This window comes from Geotrypetes seraphini, chromosome 7, assembly GCF_902459505.1.
Source record: "Geotrypetes seraphini chromosome 7, aGeoSer1.1, whole genome shotgun sequence".
NCBI lineage: Eukaryota > Metazoa > Chordata > Amphibia > Gymnophiona > Dermophiidae > Geotrypetes > Geotrypetes seraphini.
In genome coordinates this window covers 71,364,575-71,386,238 of record NC_047090.1, presented here as the reverse complement: position 1 = coordinate 71,386,238, position 21,664 = coordinate 71,364,575, and the positions used below count along the sequence as shown (strand labels likewise).

Below are 21,664 nucleotides of genomic sequence, written 5' to 3'. Positions count from 1 at the left end.
TGTTCTGACCATGCGCTCTGAAACGCCAAACTTCATTGCTGTTTCCTTTATTGACCAACTTTTTGGGGCCATCGTCAATAATTGAACTTTCATTGACCTGTTGGATATTGCAATTTTCGTTTTCATTTCTTCAATGAGGTCAGTGTAATCTTCACATAACTTGCATTCTACAGACTGACGAGATGGCCCAACTTCTTCAGCTGAAACTCCAGCAGCAGATGTAATCTTCTTGGCTATCACATTCTGCACACGTTCAATTTTTCGTATCACATAGCCGGCTGTATCTCTACTAGTTAACCTTCGAATTTTCAATGGAGAGGTTCCTAAAGCAGTCAAGCTTTGATCAACTGCATCGGAGATGCTGATATCAAAATCGTCTGAAGATGAAGATGCTGCAGTAGCTTCACTCATTGAAACGTATTGGGCTTTGCACCTACTGCAAAGTTTCTGACCTGGCTTGATATTTATTTTTGCCACTTTTCTAAAATCATTAGACATGGCAAGATCGACTTTTAACAATCCACTTTGAACAATGTGATTTTTCTTTTCAAATGGATTACAACACGATGTTTGCTTTAATTTGTATTTGTCGAGATACTTTGCTTTGTGGTGGAGGAAGATTTGGTCTTTATCCATCAGTTCAACTTCAGAGCGCCGAGTGATAAGCAATTTTTAATCGGTTGACAAATTATGTAAAAAAATGAGCCCACATTTTTTAGAATAAAATGTGCCGTCATGACACTTTGACAACAATTTTTGCCCAATGGCACAGTCTGGCAGAAAAGGATTATTATTAGTCGATTCATTGGCATCCATTTTAAACTGAATTAATAATAATGTGGATCTGAAAAAGAAAACAAGTTGTAATTTGTGATCTGCATGCAACAAAATTATCACCTCAATTTCTAGTTAGGAATAATCATTAATTAAGAACACTATAATTGTACCCAAAGCTTGAGTAAAAATAAACAGGGAAAAACAGTGTGAAAAGTGACATAATTGTAAGTTGAAACGTAGGCCGTTGCCATGGTGACATCTCCCAACTTTGTCCCCCTTTTTCAGGCATTGTTAACCTGCGTTGAAAAATGAAGCCCACTTTTCTAGGGGGTTTGAAATATGCTCTTTCTAATGAGACTGATTTGAAAGAGTTTCTGAAAGGTATTTTTCTGTAAAAGCAGGCTGAAAATACCCTATTTTTGGCCTTTTTACACAAATTAGCAACTTTACACTTAATTTGTAAACTAATGGAAAGAGGTTGAAATTGTACTTTTGAAAACAACGTTGTACTAAGACATGCGCCAAATTTCGCATTTATTACTCAATTATTGTGGGAGCTAAGTAATGTCAAACTTTGACTTTTTTTGGAGCACTAATTTTTTCGGTCAAGTTTACTGTAATTCAGGCATTCAATCAGTGCTCGGCAAAAATTGTTATTGGTAGCAATGAACAGAGCTCAAAAAGTTGTGCAGGGTAGCTAAGTTTCAGTTTTTTTGGAAACATAGCTCGTGAGATATTGTGTCTCAAAGTTGTCAGAATGTCACTGTCGTACTGTATGTCATTGCAGTATGGGGGTCAAACAAATGGCTATATCTCCACGAATATTCCACAGGCGAAACTAAAACTTTACCAAAGTTCGTTTGATACATGTGGGACTTTGTGCATAAAGTTTTATCAAAATCCATGATGGTCATGCAGGGAGCCCTTGATCACTTGACATGGAATAACCCAATTGTACTTTTGAAAACAACGTTGTACTGAGACATTATGCGCCAAATTTCGCATTTATTACTCAATTATTGTGGGAGCTAAGTAATGTCAAACTTTGACTTTTGTTGGCGCACTAATTTTTTCGGCCAAGTTTACTGTAATTCAGCCATTTACTCAGTGCTCGACAAAAATTATTATTGGTAGCACTGAATAGAGCTCCAAAAGTTGTGCAAGGTAGCTAAGTTTCAGTTTTTTTGGAAACATAGCTCGTGAGATATTGTGTCTCAAAGTTGTCAGAATGTCACTGTCGTACTGTATGTCATTGCAGTATGGGGTCAAACAAATGGCTATATCTCCACGAATATTCCACAGGCGAAACTAAAACTTTACCAAAGTTCGTTTGATACATGTGGGACTTTGTGCATAAAGTTTTATCAAAATCCGTGATGGTCATGCAGGGAGCCCTTGATCACTTGACATGGAATAACCCTGATGTGAATTCAATGACATTTGCTTGCTTTGGGCTGTTTCTATTAGCCTTTTGGTTAGCCCTCGCACACAGGGGATTATCCAACATCCTACAACAGTCAGAACCCCAGCTACTACAATGAGAGAAGTGAGTATGGATACCACCATTCTCTTCTACTTTCCAAACCAAGAGTCCAACCATCCAGTGAGTGAGGTGTCTGTCCCTGAGTTCTCTGCTAATTCTACTGCTAATGTGGTCAATCCCTGCAGAGCTTTGTAATTGTCCCATCAGGAGTTGTGTTACTGGGAATAAAAGTACAACAGCTCTCTCCCATCATAACACAGACCCACCAAAACAAAGCAGACTCGAACCCCAACTGCTATGTGTTTCCGAGCCTTAAACTCATCTGAAAACCCCTCTGGGGACCCCTATGGCATCTATATACTGTATATGTTATCATCAAGTGAAGTCCCCAGTATGTCCCGTTTAAGCCTGCTTTTTCTCTCTACTTTCTTCCTTTCAAATGCCAGGGTAAATGGTATAGCCAAAGTCAATTGCACAATTGCCCACGTACTCCTCCACCAAGGGGGAAATATTGGTCTCAGGATTCTTCCTTCACAGTACCACCACAGGTCGGCTCTGGGCAGAGTAGTTCTTCTGTTCCTCCCTGCTTGTGACATGAAAGGTTGTAATGCAAATCTTCAGTTCCCCCAGGTTACTTGTGAACTCTTACACCCTGCCATGAGAGGCAAGCTGTATCATTCCCACTAACCACAGAGAACACAAGTGGCACCTTTATGTCTTTTAATTGTAGCACAGGGAACATCCGGGAGAGTGCCTGATGAGCCTCATTTCCCCATCCTGTTGGGACCTGGTACAGCACCAGCATACCGTGCATTCCTTTGCAGGAGGCCACACTGACAGACCTCACAGTATAAACGGTCTTTCTAGTAGTTATCGTTTCAGCTAGAAGAATTTCAGAGTTCCAGGCCCTGTCATGCAGATAAACATTCCTCAGAATTATGGAGGTGGGAGTGTCTCTTTTCTGTTGAAGGTGGTGTCGGCGTTCCAAGTGAATCTGGAAGTTTGATTGCTGCATTCCAGGCCACAGCCATAAAGAAGCAGGACAAAATACTAGTATGGCTAGATGTCAGAAGGGTTCGCCTTCATTACCTTGAAGTGACCAATGATTTAGGTTGTCGGATTATCTCTTTGTCCTTATGGGCTCTGAATGCAGAGGAAGGCTGGCCTCAAAAAACATATATTCTCCTATGCTGATATTGGGGTCCAGCAGGAAGGACTGGGCCAACATCTTGGTTTCCATGTCCCTGCCAGTCTCATCCTGCAGGGAGCCTACCAAAAGATGTGACATGCCCATCATGTGCTGTGCCAGTCTCTGGCCCATCTCTGCAGTGCTGTTTCTTGAGCTCTGTTTAGATGGCTGGCAGATCACCAGGGCCCCATACCTTCCAAAGCCCATGGAGGGAGATAGGATGTCAGAGGGTGTCACCCCCATGTATGTAGGAGCCGATGAAGATGTTGGATGCTACTGTCACCCAGGCGATTCTAATGTCATGTTCTTTCTCAGTCTCCCATTTGCCAGTGCCATCTGGTCACTCAGCAAGGTGCCATCGGAGGAGAGAGGGCATTAGGGCTGCACACTCAAGAGCCATGCCATAGGTCCAAAGCGTTCCAGATTCTCTAAGGCAATTCAGCCCTGCATGAGCTGAATTGGAGAGGAAATCTCAGACTCTGATCTGCATACCATGGGTGATTCAGCCAATCTGGAGCTGCGAGGATCACCAGCTCAATGTGTTGCTATTCTTTGAATGACTCGGCCTATCATTGGCCAGATAGATATGGCGGCTGTTTCCTCTGCTTACACAGGATTTGGTAAAAATCCACCAATTTCCTTGAAAGCGTATTCCACCAGAGGGTGTGGCTTCTTCATGGTCAAAGTCTAGGACATTTGACATTTACTAAGTTTTACAAAATGGATGTAGCTGCACAAAAGGACTGCAACCATATGTTATTAGCTTGGTATTTGCTTCATTTTGGATAGATATGCAGCATTGTCTGTGACTAAACTGTGCACGAGACATTTGAATTTTTGTTTACATTTTATTATAGATTTTTTACTTACTTCCTGTAAGTATTCTGTTGTATGTAGATTTCCTGAGTTATCAATTGTTTCTCCAAGAAAGATATTCCCTTCTTCTGTTATACAAGCACATCCAACAGGATCATTGTGGACATTACTCCACACTTAGGTTAATAAATTTACCCTCTAGAGCAGGGGTGTCAAACTCAGACCATTAAGGGGCCGAAATCCAAACACAGGCTAAGTCACGGGCCAGACCCCCACCCCCATAATAGTACTAATTGTAACACCATTTTTTCCATTCATTTTTCATATATATATATATATATATATATACATACACAATATAATCTTATTAACAACACATAATGGTTAACCACAAAATGAAACTACACAAAGCACACTGTATGCTTCTCAATATTCATTCCTACCAGAACACAGATAACCCTTATGCAAATACGGGACCAAAAACTAAAAGTACTAATATATACAAATGAAACCCTAAGATTCAAGACTACATGCAGTTCAACCCCAGAGAAATGGAAACAAATACATTTCTTCCTGAACAGTGCAAAATATAGAGAGCAGAATTCCTTCGCTCCACTAGTGCACTGCGATACTCAAGAAAACGGAAGGGAGGTGGGATGGAACCAATGAAGGTAACTCAAGAGAACAAGCACAAATAAAAAAGCCAAAAACAGAAAACTATTACAGTTGGGGGATTCCATCATCAGAGGCATTAACCTTGGAACACAAGGCGAGGAGACCAAAATAGTGAAATGTCTTCCAGGATCCTCAGCTACCAGGAGTTCCAGGCAAATATAGTCTATAATTAAGGAAGAAACTAAGGATTTTAACACTGATATTGTTATCCATCTGGGAACAAATGATGTGGCCAACAACTCCACACTTGCAGCACAGAAAGCTTTTTGAGAGCTTGGTGAGGGCTTGAAACCTTTTGTAAAGACTTTAGCTTTTTCTGAAATACTGCCTGCATATGGAAAGGGACAGCAAAGAGTGAAAAACACAGAGGACTTTAATAGATGGCTCAAAGCCTGGTGTCATTAAGAAGACTTCAGGTACATAGGAGGATGGGGAAATACATGGAAGGACAAGAAGCTATATTGCACTGATGGGCTACATATTACTACAGCAGGAAAAAGAAACCTTGCAGAGAAATTTAGACAATATGTTTCTAGGCATTTAAACTAGAAGGTGGGGGTGATGTATGTATGAAGGACAATTATAGAGACCACCCTGGCAAAAAAAAAGATGTGATAGTAGTAAAGATTGCCCCGATGAAAACAAAAACTGTGGATACAGATGTTCTGGAGATAATTTATTAAACACTGGCATATAAAACCATGAAAATGCATTTTTTTGCTACTTCAGCTTGTTTGTGGTGTTCTTTGCTCACATGTTTAAAGACAATAGACTGTTTTCAGTCCAATTCTTTATATGTGAGTTTGCAAACCATTGGACCCCTGAGGGAAGGCGTGTTTGCCGAAACATGGACCGTGTAGGGTCCGGTTGGATTTTTATCACAATATTTTTTATCATTGTACTTTTTAAATTGAATTTTCATAATTTTATATGCCAGTGTTTAATAAATTATCTCCAGAACATCTGTATCCACAGTTTTTGTTTTTGTTTTCATCAGTGGATTGTTTTCACTTTGGATCATTGGGTCTCCCCATTTTTCTTAATAGTAAAGATTGCAACATAAACAATATCAGCAACTCATTTCTTAGTATTGCAACGGAAAGTGAAACGAAATAAAAATCCATATGAAAAAGGAGATTACCGCTGAAAAATAGCTGGAAAGCGATGACCACAAATGCTCGCAGTCTAAGCAACAAAGTTCATGATCTGCAAGCCCTGATGTTAGAGGCAAATCTAGATATTGTCGCTATCACAGAGACATGGTTCAGTGAATCACATGGATGGGATGCAAACATACCGGGATATAATTTTTTTTTAGGAAGGACAAAGATGGTCAAAAAGGTGGAGGAGTAGCTCTCAATGTAAAGATCAATATCCAAGCGACCAAAATGCAAAGGACCTGGGGAGAGGAAGAAGCAATATGAATCGCTCTGAAAAAAGAAGATGGAACTTCTATCTACGTGGGTGTAGTCTACAGACCTCTGACTCAATCGCAGCAAATTGATAAGGATCTGATTGTGGATATCCAAAAGTTTGGAAGGAAAGAGGAGGTGCTGCTGTTGGGAGATTTCAACCTGCCAGATGCGGACTGGAATGTTCTGTCTGCGGAATCAGAAAGAAGTAGGGAGATTGTGGATGCCTTTCAAGAGGCTCTATTAAGACAAATAGTGATGGAACCCACGAGGGAAAAAGCGATATTGGATCTGGTCCTCATTAATCTTCGAGTGGGTGCTCACCTGGGAAGTAGCAATCATCAAATGGTTTGGTTTGATATAACGGCTAAAGTGGAGAGCGGCCGCACGATACTTAAGTCCTAGATTTCAAACGTACGGACTTTAATGCAATGGGAGAGTACCTGAAGAAAGAGCTGTTAGATGGGAGGACATAAGAAAAGTGGAAAGACAGTGGTCTAAGCTGAAAGGAGTGATAAAAATGGCTATGGACCTTTATGTGAAGAAAATCAATAAAAACAAGAGAAAAAGGAAGCCGATATGGTTCTCCAAACTAGTGGCGGAGAAAATAAAGGCGAAAGAGTTTTCATGAAATATAAAAGAACCCAAGAAGAGGCGTGCAGAAAAAGCTACAGGGTGAAACTGAAAAAAGCCAAGAGAGAGATACGTCTGGCGAAAGCACAGGCGGAAGAACAAATGGCTAAAAATGTTAAAAAGAGAGACAAAAATTTTTTCAGATATATTAGTGAAAGGAGGAAGATGAAAAATGGAATTGCTAAATTAAAAGATGCTGGGAACCGATATGTGGAGAGTGATGAGGAAAAAGCAAATGTGCTAAACAAATACTTCTGTTCTGTGTTCACAGAAGAAAATCCTGGAGAAGGACTGAGATTGTCTGGCAAAGTTACACGAGAAAATGGAGTAGATTCTGCGCCGTTCACGGAGGAGAGTGTTTATGAGCAACTTGAAAAACTGAAGGTGGACAAAACGATGGGACCAGACAGGATCCATCCCAGGATACAAAGGGAGCTCAGAGAGGTTCTGGCGAGTCCTATTAAAGACTTGTTCAACAAATCTCTGGAGACGGGAGTGATTCCTGGGAATTGGAGAAGAGCGGATGTGGTTCCTATTCATAAAAGTGGTCACAGGGATGAAGCAGGAAACTACAGGTTTTGGAAAAATAATGGAAGTGTTGCTGAAAGAAAGGATAATGTACTTCCTTGAATCTAATGGGTTACAGGATCTGAGGAAGGATGGCTTTACAAAAGGTAAATCGTGCCAAACGAACTTGATTGAATTTTTTGATTGGGTGACCAGAGAGCTGGATCGAGGAGTACATATGCTAGATGTAATTTACTTAGATTTCAGCAAAGCCTTCGATACAGTTCCTCATAGGAGGATGTTGAACAAACTTGAAGGGCTGAAGTTAGGACCCAAAGTGGTGAACTGGGTTGGAAACTGGCTGTCGGACAGACGCCAGAGGGTGGTGGTTAATGGAAGTTGCTCGGAGGAAGGAAAGGTGAGTAATGGAGTCCCTCAGGGTTCGGTGCTGAGTGACATTGCTGAAGGATTAGAAGGAAAAGTGTGCCTTTTTGCAGATGATACCAAGATTTGTAACAGAGTAGACACAGAAGATAGAGCAGAAAATATGAAAAAGGATCTGCAGAAGTTAGAGGAATGGTCTAATGCCTGGCAACTAAAATTCAATGCAAAGAAATGCAGAGTAATGCATTTGGGGATTAATAATCAGAAGGAACCGTATATGCTGGGAGGAGAGAAGCTGATGTGCACGGATGGGGAGAGGGACCTTGGGGGTCATAGTGTCCGAAGATCTAAAGGCGAAAAATACAGTGTGACAAGGCAGTGGCTGCTGCCAGAAGGATGCTGGGCTGTATAAAAAGAGGCGTAGCCAGTAGAAGGAAGAAGGTGTTGATGCCTTCTTGATCATTGGTAAGGCCCCACTTGGAGTATTGTGTTCAGTTTTGGAGACCGTATCTGGCGAAGGACGTAAGAAGACCTGAAGCAGTCCAGGGGAGGGCGACGAAAATGATAGGATGCTTGCGCCAGAAGACGTATGAGGAGAGACTGGAAGCCCTGAATATGTATACCTTAGAAGAAAGGAGAGACAGGAGATATGATTCAGATGTTCAAATACTTGAAGGGTATTAACATAGAACAAAATCTTTTCCAGAGAAAGGAAAATGGTAAAACCAGAGGACATAATTTGAGGTTGAGGGGTGGTAGATTCAAAGCCAATGTTAGGAAATTCTACTTTATGGAGAGGTTGGTGGATGCCTGGAAAGCGCTCCCAAGAGAGGTGGTGGAGAGGAAAACGGTGACTGAGTTCAAAGAACATAAGCATCGCCTCTGCTGAGACAGACCATAGGTCCATCGTGCCCAGCAGCCCGCTCCCGCGGTGGCCCTCCAGGTCAAAGACCTGTTAGTGATCTTTTACATACAACATTTTGCCTTGTATAGTATCCCTCTAACCATACCCCTCAATTCCCCCTTTCATTCAGCAATTCGTCCAATCCTTTTTTGAACCCAAAATCGTACTCTGCTCTACCACCTTCTCTGGAAGCGCGTTCCAGGTGAACACAGAGGATCTAGAATCAGAAAATAATTTTAAAAATTGAACTAAGGCCAGTACTGGGCAGACTTGCATGGTCTGTGTCTGTATATGGCTATTTTCTCTTTTGGCCCTTCTTATCGCCTTATGGTACTTGCTTTGATGTTGTTTGTGATTTTTCAAGTTTTCTTCCATTTTTGTCCTTTTCCATTCCTTAAACAAAGTCCTCTTGTCTCTGATCGCTTCCATTATCGCTATTTTTTTTTTTTTTACATTATTAATTTTCAAAACTAATACAAAGTGCAATAAATTATATATACATTCATAACAAGATAAGCATATCTTCAGCTTCACTTGACTGTAAAAGCTCATATTGCAAATCTTGGAAGTACCTCATGGTACATGTCTGCTGGTAAAGTTGTACCCTCAGCTGACTTACCTACCAGCAGCAGTATGGAGTCAAACTTTGCCAAAAGTTTTCATTTGTGACTTTTTTTGCCTACTTTGCTGACCTGAAGAAATGGAAGCACGTTCACAAAAGATTTCAAACTTGGCACAGAAACTTGCCCCAAGGTGTTGTACCAAACTGCAAAATTTCAGACTCCTAGGTAATTTCCTTCTGCTGCAGTGCTTAAGCAAATTTGGCATTTTAAGTCATAAAAGGCATGGGAGTGGATTGATTGCTTTTGTTCAACCATCCCTAGCTCCTGACCAAATTGAGATAGATCCAAAAAGTTTTGCAGAGTTTCATTTGAGGCCCTAGACAACACCCCTGTAAAATTTGGTTGGATTTCAAGGGGGTTGAGCGTGGGCGGTTTTTAGTATTGGTCCACTTAACATGGAATGACCCATAATCCAAATGATACACAGTATCAGATCTGTGGTATGGACCCAACACAGTCCGTGTTTCGGTATTAGACAGGCTTCTTCTGGGGTCTGTTCTTATTAAACCACAAAAAATAAGAAATGCTTGTGATACACCCTCATCCAGTATGGAATATGTAATCACAAACTAAGCAGCTCATTCAGAGCGAAGCTGTTGCTGACCGTCCACTGCCGCTGCTGCTTTAAGATGCCTCGGAAGTATGTCAGGTCCCACCGGGGTGTGTGTGTTGGTTGCAGAATTGGTGAGTCCAGTTTTGTTGAACAACAAATCGATTTGAATTGATTCACTGATGTGAATCGACGTTTTGGGCTGCACTAGTAAGGGGTTGATTTGCAAAGGGGGCTAAGGTCTTTTTCTTAACTCTGTATATAACATTTTTGCTGTGAAGAAGCAGCAGCATGTTATCTCTGCAGACATAAATTCACAGTTTTGAGAAATGCAAAACCAAGCATCTGTGATAATATCTTTTAGATTAAAAAAAATTGCCCATGACATTATGAATAGATTAATGGAATTAATTTATAAAAAAAAATGTAAACATTGCATGAGTATACACCCTCATGCAATGCTATATAATTAAAAACTAATCCTTATTTCATGATGAAAAACTTTTGGACTATAATGTATATTAAATAGAAAAAAATGTTTAGATAGATTTTTCTTCAATAAAGCATTTTATTTAAAAATCTAATTTTTAAATTTATTTTTTTTTTTAATCATTGCTTTTTATCTACCCTGGTCTTGGTCAAGGTTGCTCTTTAGCAGAGCTTGTGTCGCTGCCTTTTTAAAATGCTGTTGGTAATTGTCCATTAGAAAGAGAGGAGTTCATTATCTTTGTGGTCCTTTCTATGAGATCCCTGCTTGTCTGCTGCAATATCTTTGATGGGTAGGGGTTGAGGGAGCAGGTTGGTTGTTGAAGGCTTCTTAGATTTTTATGAAAGCCCTCCTCTGTTATTGAGTTGAGTCCAATATGGCTGTATAAAGAGTAGACAAGCTTATATGCTGATAATAATGGCTGAAAATGTACATAAATGTGCACTAATAAAATAACAAAATTTCTATACTGCTCATATGTTGAAAATGTATCTCCTTATTTCTAGTTGCTGTACATACTTAATATTTAGTAAACTAGTCTTTAAGCCCGTTACATTAACAGGTGCTAGAATATATATGTCTTTCTTTCTTTCTGTTTCTCTCTCTCTCCCGCTGTCTCTCTCTCTCTCCTTGGCTCCCTTGTTCTGTCTGTCTTTCTGTCCCTCTCCCTGCCCCTGTGTCTTTCTTCCTTTCTGACTGTCTCCCTCCCTCCTGCTGTCTGTCTGTCATTCTTTCCCTCCATTTTCCTGTGCAGTAGTATTTCCACCCCACTTCCCTGCAACAGCACTTCCCTGCAACAGCATTTCCCTACCCCCCCTTCCGACTTCCCTGTGCAACAGCAGCGGTATTTGTCTTCCCCTCCAGGTTCCTGTGCAGCAGTTGCAGCATTTCCCCCACCCCTTCCCTTCTCTTACTGCGATCTTGCCTGCTCTGTTCGGCCCCTCCCCCACGTTCTGGCCTGCTGCGATCTGGCTGCTCCGTTCGGCTCCTCGCGGCTGGAGTCCTCTTCTTTGTCGCCCCCCCCCCCCCTTCCCTTCCCGCGGTCTTGAGCTTCGGTCTGGTCTGGCCTGCTCGCCTTTACGTATTTTTTTTTTAGTTGAAAGATGCAGCGGTGGCTCCTCTCATGATCCCCATCTGCGTCGGAAGTCCGACGCAGGCGGGGATCGTGGGAGGAGCCACCGCTGCGTTTTTCAACTAAAAAATGCAATACGGCAGGAAGCAGGCCAGACCGAAAAACAGAACCGTAAGCTGCGCTTGCGCACTTCCTATGGGTCGCTACAGCTCACGGAAAACCGGCGCACGCATAGGAAGTGCGCATGCACGGCTTACCGTTTTATTATATTAGATTATTTGGAGCAAGAATTTGTTGTATTCATCTGGAATCTCTTTCAAAGTTCTGGTGTAGATTGTTTACTTTCATAAATGCTGAAATGAGTATCATCCTTGTTATCTGCATCAAGTGCCACCACCTATATTTATTTTATGTATATGTTTATTATCTAGGTTAATATATCCAAACGGCAGTCAGTTTTTATATATAAATGTTCTTGTGAGGATCACCAATCAAACTCTCACCAAGATATATACCAAGCTCAGTATATATCTCAAACTCCTCACCTTCAATATAAAATCTCCAGCTCCTCAGAAGTATCATCTTGGCTCAAAAGATTTCACTGCCCTAGGCTTTATGTACTACTTCCTCACTTCCATTTTCAACTGGAGCCACTATCAATTTTTACTAAAAAAATCTTTACTTTTAAATTTAAAATTTTTATTTAACAACCCTTCTAGCATATTTCAAGGGTACTTAGCTTTAATTTTGGTCTTCTTTTCAGGGTTATCTAGGTTAAACACAGAAGGTACTAAACCATGCCAGGAAAGTTGAAAGTGAAAATTGTGGCAGGGCGCCACTTGCCTGTAATGGATAGAGCTAGTGATCTGACTGATGCTTTTGTGGAGGTTAGTGTCTCTTTAAATCTACATTTGTATATGCTATGATAATATTTTAAAGCATTATATTGTCTTTTTAAAAAGCTGTAAATATTATGAAGGTTAAATGAATAATAATGACTACCTCCTTAACTTTTATTTAAATGAAGGTACTGTAATGAATAAAAAATCAAAAATAATGCTTGAAACATGCTCTTATCTATATAATAAAATGCTAAGCGCGCATGCGCACTCTTACCCCATGTTCCCTGTTCCCTGATCTGTCGGGTTGTGGTTGGCAGAGTGCGCAGACGCACTAAGGCACATGAAAGGCGGTGTGGAGTGGCGGCTGCCAGGAGGAGGGTTTCACGGAGAGGCACTGGCGGTGACTACCGGGATGACGGCTTCGAGGCGAGGCAGCTGTCGGCTTCAGGTGCGCGTTGCGGCTGTCAGCGCCTGCAGGCTGCGGCAGGCGGCTTGAAGTGGCTGTCGGCGGAGGGCAGACGCGAGAGGAGGTAAGGGGTGCTGCTGGACAAGGGAAGAGGTGCTGATGACAGGGGGGGCAGAAAAAGGAAGGGCGGTGTACTGCTGGACAGGGGGAGCAGGGATGGACAGGGGAAGAGGTGCTGATGGACGGGGGGGGGGTCAGAATAAGGAAGTGAGGCGTACTGCTGGACTGGGGGAGCAGGAAAGAGGTGTTGATGGATAGGGGAAGAGGTGCTAATTGCCATTTCTTCCAATGATGGTAAGTTTTTGAAAGCCATTGCTTAAGAACTAAGAACATAAGAATTGCCGTTGCTGGGTCAGACCAGTAGTCCATAGTGCCCAGCAGTCCGTTCCCGCGGCGGCCCTTGGGTCAAAGACCAGTGCCCTAACAGTCTAGTCTTACCTGCGTACGTTCTGGTTCATCAGAAACTTGTCTAACCTTGTCTTGAATACCTGGAGGGTGCTTTCCCCTATAACAGCCTCCAGAAGAGCGTTCCAGATTTCTACCACTCTCTGGTTGAAGAAGAACTTCCTTACATTTGTACGGAATCTATCCCCTTTTAACTTTAGAGAGTGCCTTCTCATTCTCTCTACCTTGGAGAGGGTAAACAACCTGTCTTTATCTACTAAGTCTTTCCCCTTCATTATCTCTCTCAGCCTCCTCTTTTCAGGGGGAAGAGGTCCAATTTCTCTAATCTCTCACTGTACGGCAACTCCTCCAGCCCCTTAACCATTTTACTCACTCTTCTCTTGACCTTTTGAGTAGTACTATGTCCTTCTTCGTGTACGGCGACCAGTGCTGGACGCAGTATTCCAGGTGGGGGTGTACCATGGCCCGGTACAGCGGCATAACTTTCTCCAATCTGTTTGTGATCCCTTTTTTAATCATTCCTTGCATTCTGTTTGCCCTTTTCGCCACCGCCGTGCATTACGCGGATGGCTTCATTGACTTGTCGACCAGTACTCCCAAGTCTTTTTTCTGGAGGTTTCTCAGAGTACTGCACTGGACATCCTGCATTTGTGTATAAGATTTTTGTTACCGACATGCATCACCTTACACTTATCCACGTTAAATCTCATTTGCTATGCCATGGCCCATTTCTCGAGCGTGTTTGTCACGTTGCAGGTCTTCGCAATCCTTCTGTGTCTTCACTATTCTGAATAATTTAGTATCATCTCCTCATACCCACCTCTTCATTCAAATCAAACGGATGCCCAAGATGGAAATTACATTGTACTAAGTCTGGGCTGTATGGCAGATGGGGTAAGACTCTGAGATCCATCTTTGCAATTGCCTCTGTGGTGTTTCATTTGAGGCCTAGCATTGCAATACAACCATGTTGCAATACAGTTTCCTTTTTATGCTTCTGAATGCTTCTCAATTGTTTGAATAACTTCTTAAAAACAAAAGTCTTTAAGCCATTATTGAGATGGTGTGAGGAAATCCATTGCTTATTCTTAGGATAAGAAGCATAAAATCTGTTTTACTTTCTTGGATCTTTCCAGGTACTTGGCTACTGTTGGAAAAGGATACTGCGGTCTGTCCCAGTATGGTAACACTTATGTTGTTATGTTTTTTAAAAGTTTTCAGGGTTACAGTATAATGTTTTGAACGATCCTCCAGTCTTATCATGGAATGTTGCTATTATTTTGGTTTTTGCTAGGTACTTGTGACTTGAATTACCCTCTATGAAGATGGGATACTTTGCTAGATGGACTCAGTAAGGCTATTCTTATATTCTTAACTTTTCTCATGTAAGACACCTTCATTGTTGTCACGCTTCATCCACTTCATTTTTGATCTCACAAATCAACCCTTCCTGGTCCACAATCTTTACATTTTTTGGTCCAGTAATGCATAATACTCATATCAACACAGTCATCACCATAAACAACCTGCATGTTGATGGTGAATTTCAATTGAAGGGTCCCGTTCAGCAGTCAGAAATTCTGTGACAGCATATTGCTTAAATTGCATTGATGGGTGCTCACTGCATGCTTCCAGTTCACAAGACATAACAAAACAGCCTCTTCACACAGACACTTCTCGCCAACTGAGGCAAAGGAAGAGATTTCAAAGAACAAGAGATCATGTGTAGCACATCAGTGCTACCATCTGTTGATGAATTATGGAGGTGGAGGCATTAATTTTCATTTAACTCTTGTACTATGTATTTGCCATAATTTATTATTACTCACATTAATGCATTGATCTTAGTAAATTAATAAAAATTATTGGTGTTGGTCTGCATGAAGACAAGGTAGCAGGATCTTGTTAACCTTTTACTAAGCTATGGTAAAATGGCTTAACTTGCTCTTATGCAGGTTTTTCCTGCAGTCAGAAAATGACCAACTTTGTTTTTTCTGTTAAAGGCCATGTGCTAATGTTGCCTTTACTGCATGACCATTAAAAAGACTTACTACAGGATCACATGCCTACACTTATTTTGTATGCAGACACCTTTTTGTAAAATGAAGGATGGGACCTGAATTTTGAATTGTATGATGAGGCATTGGTTGCTTAATTATTTTATTGTTTGTAACTGGTTTTGTATGCGTATTATTATGATGATTATGTATGTATTGTTGTGACCCACTTTGTGTAAGGCAGGATTGAAGTAAATAAACTATAAAGGCTGATTCTAAATTGGCCGGTGCCTAAGCAGAAGATGCAGAATCGCGACTAGTGGTGTCTTTGTAAAAACTTAGGCGCCTGAAACGTAGGTGAGGGTTTTTAAAGCCTTTATTTCAGGCACCTAAGTTTTTGGAGAATCGCGCTTAGCGGTGCCTAACTTGCGCTCCACCCATAGAAATGTCCATTTAGGCATTAGGCGCTGCTAAGGGCACTGTAATAGGCGCCTATCTTTTATAGAATTTGATAGGTACCTATTGCCCAATTAAATTTTTTAAAAATATTTATTGAGGCTGTTAGGGATATTTTGGCAATTAACCCTTCCCCCCTTTACAAAACTGCAAAAGTATTTTTAGCAAAGGCCAGCGTGCTGAATGCTCTGCATTGCTCTGACACTCATAGATTGACTCACTGTAAATGGCTCATTAAGTTATGGATTCCTTTTTCTGTAATGAGTTGGTTGGATTTTTTTTTTTTTTTTTGCATCTTTTGCAAGCAAGTGCTTTTGCTTAAGCCTTGAAGCAAGAAGTTCTGCTTTTTCTTTTGAAAGATTTAGATCACGAATAAGATCATTGAGCTCAGCTTGTGAAAAGGTCTCTGGTTCTGAATCTTCATCATTCACATAATCAGAATCAGATAATTCTGGATTATGACCAGCTTCTGCATCATCGCATTCCTCATCATGTTCCACAGAAGCAAGTTCGTCTTGTGGAGGTACAGGGACAGGCAGTGAGTCATTGTAATGCCAAGTTCGTTAGGTAGTCAGCACTTTATGGCATACAAAGAGACATACACAAGGTAATGCTTATTATACTAATTTAATCATTACATAAATTGCATAGAAGTAATATACAAAACACAAATGATAACTTCACCATGATCGTAGCAACACCTCCCCTCACAGCCGGGAAATCCCCCTTTTCAGGTGGCCGATGGACCGGGCCGATCACAGGACTACCCCTTTATGGCACACTGATGGATTCCAAGGGAAGGTCCTGCGCTTGCTCCTTTTATAATATCTCACATTACTTGCTACGTGACTAACTATCATGCCTCAGTCTGTGCTTCTGCAGTAAGCAACAGGCTTGGACATTAAGCCAAGATAAGATTCCAGCCTTCATCCCCCCTAATGAAGTATCCTGAGATTCACTGTTTATTGTTCATGCTGTTCCTCATGTATACCAAAGTCCACAAGTCAGCTTCTGGAAAATGGCTGCACAGTCATCATGAGGAACAGGCCTAGTAGCGGAATCCAGAGTAGGATTTATAATTTGTGCATAGTTTTAGCTGAGAATCCACTTGTGTTCACAAGGCAAAAGTAACAATCTTTAATATGGTCTCGCGGTTCCGTCCATCTCATGGGGATTGCAAATGACATCGCTGCCTTTCATCGACTGAACCAGTCACGAAGTCCGTTGGAACAACTAGTACAGATGATGTGGAGCCCAAGACTTATCCTGGTCACCCAGTAGACAGTCAAAGTATAATTTGTAAACCTTCTTCAGATCTACGGTAATTGGGCGACATTGTGCTTTCGTCGTGAATGAACCACAAATATAACAAACTATCTGGATGATTAGTACAATGTCTTGGCATGATAAAAACTTATATTCATCGCCGTTTGTAGCATAAAAAAACAAAGACAACTGTCATTAACCCTTCTTATACATTTATCCTATAAACACATGATATATCACCCAATTAACATTTATAATTATATATAATGAGTCTCATTACAAAAATGTGATGTGCTATTGAAAAACTAAACACAGATTTGAAATCAGCATGAAAAATACTACAAAACCCACACAACGTTAACTCTGATGAAAATGTGTTGACCTGTGTTGTTTAATTTATAGTAAGAGCGTGTTAGTGCTTACTGCAGCTTAAGTAAAAGGACCCTTTAGGTTGTAAGGGAATCACTAAGAGGTTTTGCCGTAAAGATTGAAGTGTACGCATAGGTGAATAAGGTATTAGATAATTATCCAAATAAGGTGGTGGGCGGTGTTCCCGCTAAGCTGCGCTGGCGCACAAAATATTACCTCGCAGCGCACAAGTTTCTCGTCACAGCGCACACAGTGTAGAGCACAGTTCTTCAACCGCCGGTCCGCAAACAAAATCTTGCCGGTCCGCGAAGGATTCGGTCCCCGCCGCAACGAAAGGCCGGCGTCAGCTGACTTGCAACTTCCTGTTGCAGTCGCTGTGCCGGGACTCCTGCCTTCGCCGGGACTCCTGCCTTCCACCGCGTTTGCCTCCTGCCTTGTCTCCGCACCTCCAGACCAGCAGCGGCAGCTGTGTATGCTTTTAACTTCGGCACAGAGCTGCCCCTAATCAATAGTTTAGCGCGGTTTCATAAGGCAGCCTCGGGGCCTTTGCTAGGCCGGCCCACATCGCATCATCGAAGCGGGCCGGCTATCAAAGGCCCCGAGGCTGCCTCATGAAACCGCGCTAAACTATTGATTAGGGGCAGCCCTGTGCCGAAGTTAAAAGCATACAGAGCTGCCGCTGCTGGTCTGAACTCTTGGGCCGCTGAAGGAAGGCAAAAAGCAGCTGTCCTGGAGGTTTCCCTTCCTCTCGCCTTTACAGGTTCCTTTTTTCCACCTTTTTTTTTTTTCCTTCAAACGGCAACGGGCCCCAGCATCGACATCAATCAAGTAAGTTCCACTGTCAATCAAGCGGTTCTGCTCGGCCAAAGCTTCCCCTGTGACATGAGCCACCCTCAGGGGAAAGAAAGTGACCCACAAAGGTGAGGGGAAGGGGGGCAGATGATGGAAGTTGGGGGGGGGGGAGAGAGAGAGAAGGGGCAGATGATGGAATGGAGGAGATTAGAGAGAGAGAGAAGGGGACAGATGATGGAAGTGAGAAGAAGGGAGAGAGAGCAGAAGGCAGATGGATGTCAGTTGAGAAGGGAGAGCAGATGCTGAATGGAAGTGGGGAAAGAACACATACTGGATGGAAGGAGGAGATAAATAAAGGGGGAAGAAAATAGTAAGATAATGGAGGGGTGAGGGAAAGGGGTGACAAGCTGTGTGTAGACACAGTGAAAAGAGGGAAACGGGACTAAATAGTAAGAAAGAATTTAATTTAGATGGAGGCAGAAAATAGAGAAGGAAGACCAGAGAAGAAAAGGGAAGAGAGAGCAGAGAATGATCAGATCTGAGTGGAGGAAATGAGAAGAGAGATATGCTAAAAACCACAGGGGGGAGGGAAGGATAGAGATGCCAGACCATGAGGGGAACAGAAGGAAGATGATGGATGCTAGACCAAATTGGGGGGTGGGGGGGGGCAGGAGGAGAGATGGCAGGGAAAGACAGACAGTGAATGGAAGGGGCAGATGCTGGACTGAAGAGACAGAGAAGGTTATCATGCTGCTGTACCGGGCCATGGTACGCCCTCACCTGGAGTACTGCGTCCAGCACTGGTACTTTAAGAAGGACACGGTACTACTCGAAAGGATCCAGAGAAGAGCAACTAAAATGGTTAAGGGGCTGGAGGAGTTGCCGTACAGCGAAAGATTAGAGAAACTGGGCCTCTTCTCCCTTGAGCAGAGGAGATTGAGAGGGGACATGATAGAAACATTCAAGGTACTGAAGGGAATAGACTTAGTAGCTAAGGCAGGGAGAACGAAAGGGCACTCTCTAAAGTTGAAAGGGGATAGATTCCATACAAACGTAAGGAAGTTCTGTGGTAGAAAGCAACATATTTATTTGGCTCATAACTTGCTGGCGCCCGATATTTTTAGCTCACAGTGAAAAAAGTTTGCTCACAACACCCGCCCGCTTAGAGGGAACACTGTCCGACTGATTGAAATGTGCTTTGAAAACCAAGAGTATATGCATGTAATGTAAAAATATTGGAATACATTCTACTATATCTTAAGACTTGCCATAGCTAAGATTAGAATTAAGGACACATTTGGAGGATACATAAGCTAAAGTTAAAACTTAGCTTAAGCAGCTGGCAACATAACTCATGAATATTTCCCATCAATGCTTAATTGTTATCTTCAATGTTTGATTTATATTAATAATAAAGAAATCTAAGGGATTCTCTTTCATATTTTATTTTATAGGACTAAATGGATGTCTCACTAAAGGAGAGAGAAATGGCCAGTCACTTTTATAGGATGATTCTAATGAACATTAGGGTTGTCCAGAAAAACCTAAAGTTGAAAAAAAACTGTGTGAACTAAAGTTTTTCCCATGAATTTAATTGTGCTTGATCAGAAAATATTACAATTTTTTTTTAAAGTCCATCATGCGTCACTTAAAGCCACTGATTACATAAAGGTGGAATTGTTTTTGGTTTCTGTAATTAACGCATTAACCCCCCCCCTTTTTACAAAACCACAAAAGCAGTTTTTAGTGCAGGCTAGCACGCTGAATGCTCTGTGCTGCTCCTGATGCTCATAGGAACTCTAAAACTCTAAGGGTAGATTTACTAACCTTGGGATCCGTTTCTGATCTATTGGTGATTGGAGGCTGACCGACTGATTCACCAACCATCTTCATGCAAATGGGAGTGATTGGAGGCACGCCCCCAACAGACTGCACTAATCGCTAGAGCCCTGACAGTAGTGACAGGAGAAGCCAGATATTTTGTGTGTTGTACACACGCAAAATAGCCCGATTAAAAAAAATTAACCCCCCTACTCCCGACACGTGCCCCTTCCCCCTCCCTTCCCGAACCAAAAAATAATGTCGCCCCCCCCTCGCCGATGCCCGACGTCACGTTTAAAATTATGGTAGGAGGGTCCTCACTCCTTCCTGCCCTCTCTACTATTTCCCCCACCCCAAAAACAAATGGCAGGAGGGATGCCAATGTCCTCTTGCCACCCAAGGGATGCCCCCTCCCGTTTCCCAGCTGGACCCCCCCTCCCCGTACCTTTAAAAATGTTGGGAGCAGGAGGGGTGCCCAATCCCTCCTGCTCTTTAGGCCTCCAGTGATCTTCGGGAGCAGGAGGAAGTGCAAAGTCCTCCTGCTGCTCTGCCAGCTGCGACGCAATACTGGCCATAGGCCACGCCCCGGTGCATCATGTGATGCATGGGGAGGGGCCTAAAGCCATGATTGGCTGAGGCGCTCCTCAGCCAATCAGGGACTTTCTTAGGGAGGAGTCTAAGGAAGTCCCTGATTGACCATAAACAACAATCAGGGACTTCCTTAGACTCCTCCCTAAGGAAGTCCCTGACTGGCTGAGGAGCCCCAGGCCCCTCCCAAGGCAGGAGCCCGAGGCGCCTCAGCCAATCAGGGCCTTAGGCCCCTCCCTATACATCACATGATGCACTGGGGCATGGCCTAAGACCGGTATTGCGACCTGGCCGACGCAGGAGCAGGAGGACTTCGCACTTCCTCCTGCTCCCGAAGAGCACTGGAGGCCTAAGGAGCAGGAGGAACTGGGCACCCCTCCTGCTCCCAACATTTTAAAAAGTATGGGGAGGAGGGGTCCTGCTCCCAACATTTTAAAAAGTATGGGGAGGAGGGGTGGGCCCGGCCGTGTTTGCGATGGCAGGAGGGAGTTGGCATCCCTCCTGTCATTCCTTTGCACGTGGGGTGGGGGGTGGGTGGGCAGAGATGGCAGGCAGTGCGGGGGGGGGGGTCTCATTTCAGTGTGTAAGAGAGCAGAGAAACCTGATCGGGGCAGAGAGCAGGGCGGCCAGAGCAGGGGAATCGGGGCAGAGAGCAGTTTTTTACACAAGCGACTGGTCCTCATCAGTCACTTGTTCTTGATTGGCCAGCCAGTCGGTGTGTCAGGAAAAAAGTGTTGTGAATCGTGTCCTTCCTGCTTTGCATGCTGATTCTCCAGCTGAGTCTCAGGCAATCCAGGCAATGAGTGCAATTGTGCCAGCCTCTGAGACCTCCTTCCAAGCGTGCTTCCAAACATAGGGAATACTCATCTTTGAGGTCACCCTCTATGGAGCGCACTGCTGCACCTTCCAGACCAGAGTCATTGGTCTCGATGCCTGTCTTCGAGGACATGCTGCAAGCCATATTGACCATGCAGCTTACCACTGTTTTGGCCAAGCTTGACCCTGCCTCGGCTCTGCTTTCTGCGAGCCAGCCTGAGCATACTGTCGAGGCACCTCGAGCAAAACCTCTTCGGTCTCAACCTCTGTCCTCCAGTGACTTCTCACCTCGTCCTTCCAGGTCTGGGTCTCCTGCTACTCATCCTGTGCGAGA

At 42.9% G+C, this 21,664-nt stretch overlaps 1 protein-coding gene across 12 annotated transcripts in view; it reads left to right on the top strand.

Annotated features, from left to right (window-relative positions):
• The window catches only part of C2CD5 (C2 calcium dependent domain containing 5), a 377,832-nt gene that overhangs the window by 11,208 nt on the left and 344,960 nt on the right, over positions 1-21,664 (top strand). For all 12 annotated transcript variants that reach the window (XM_033951251.1, XM_033951262.1, XM_033951260.1 and 9 more), the window contains exon 2: positions 12,276-12,399. In XM_033951251.1, coding sequence (XP_033807142.1) covers positions 12,310-12,399 — 90 coding nt within the window. In that variant the 5' untranslated portion in view covers positions 12,276-12,309. The remainder of the gene's footprint in view (positions 1-12,275; positions 12,400-21,664) is intronic.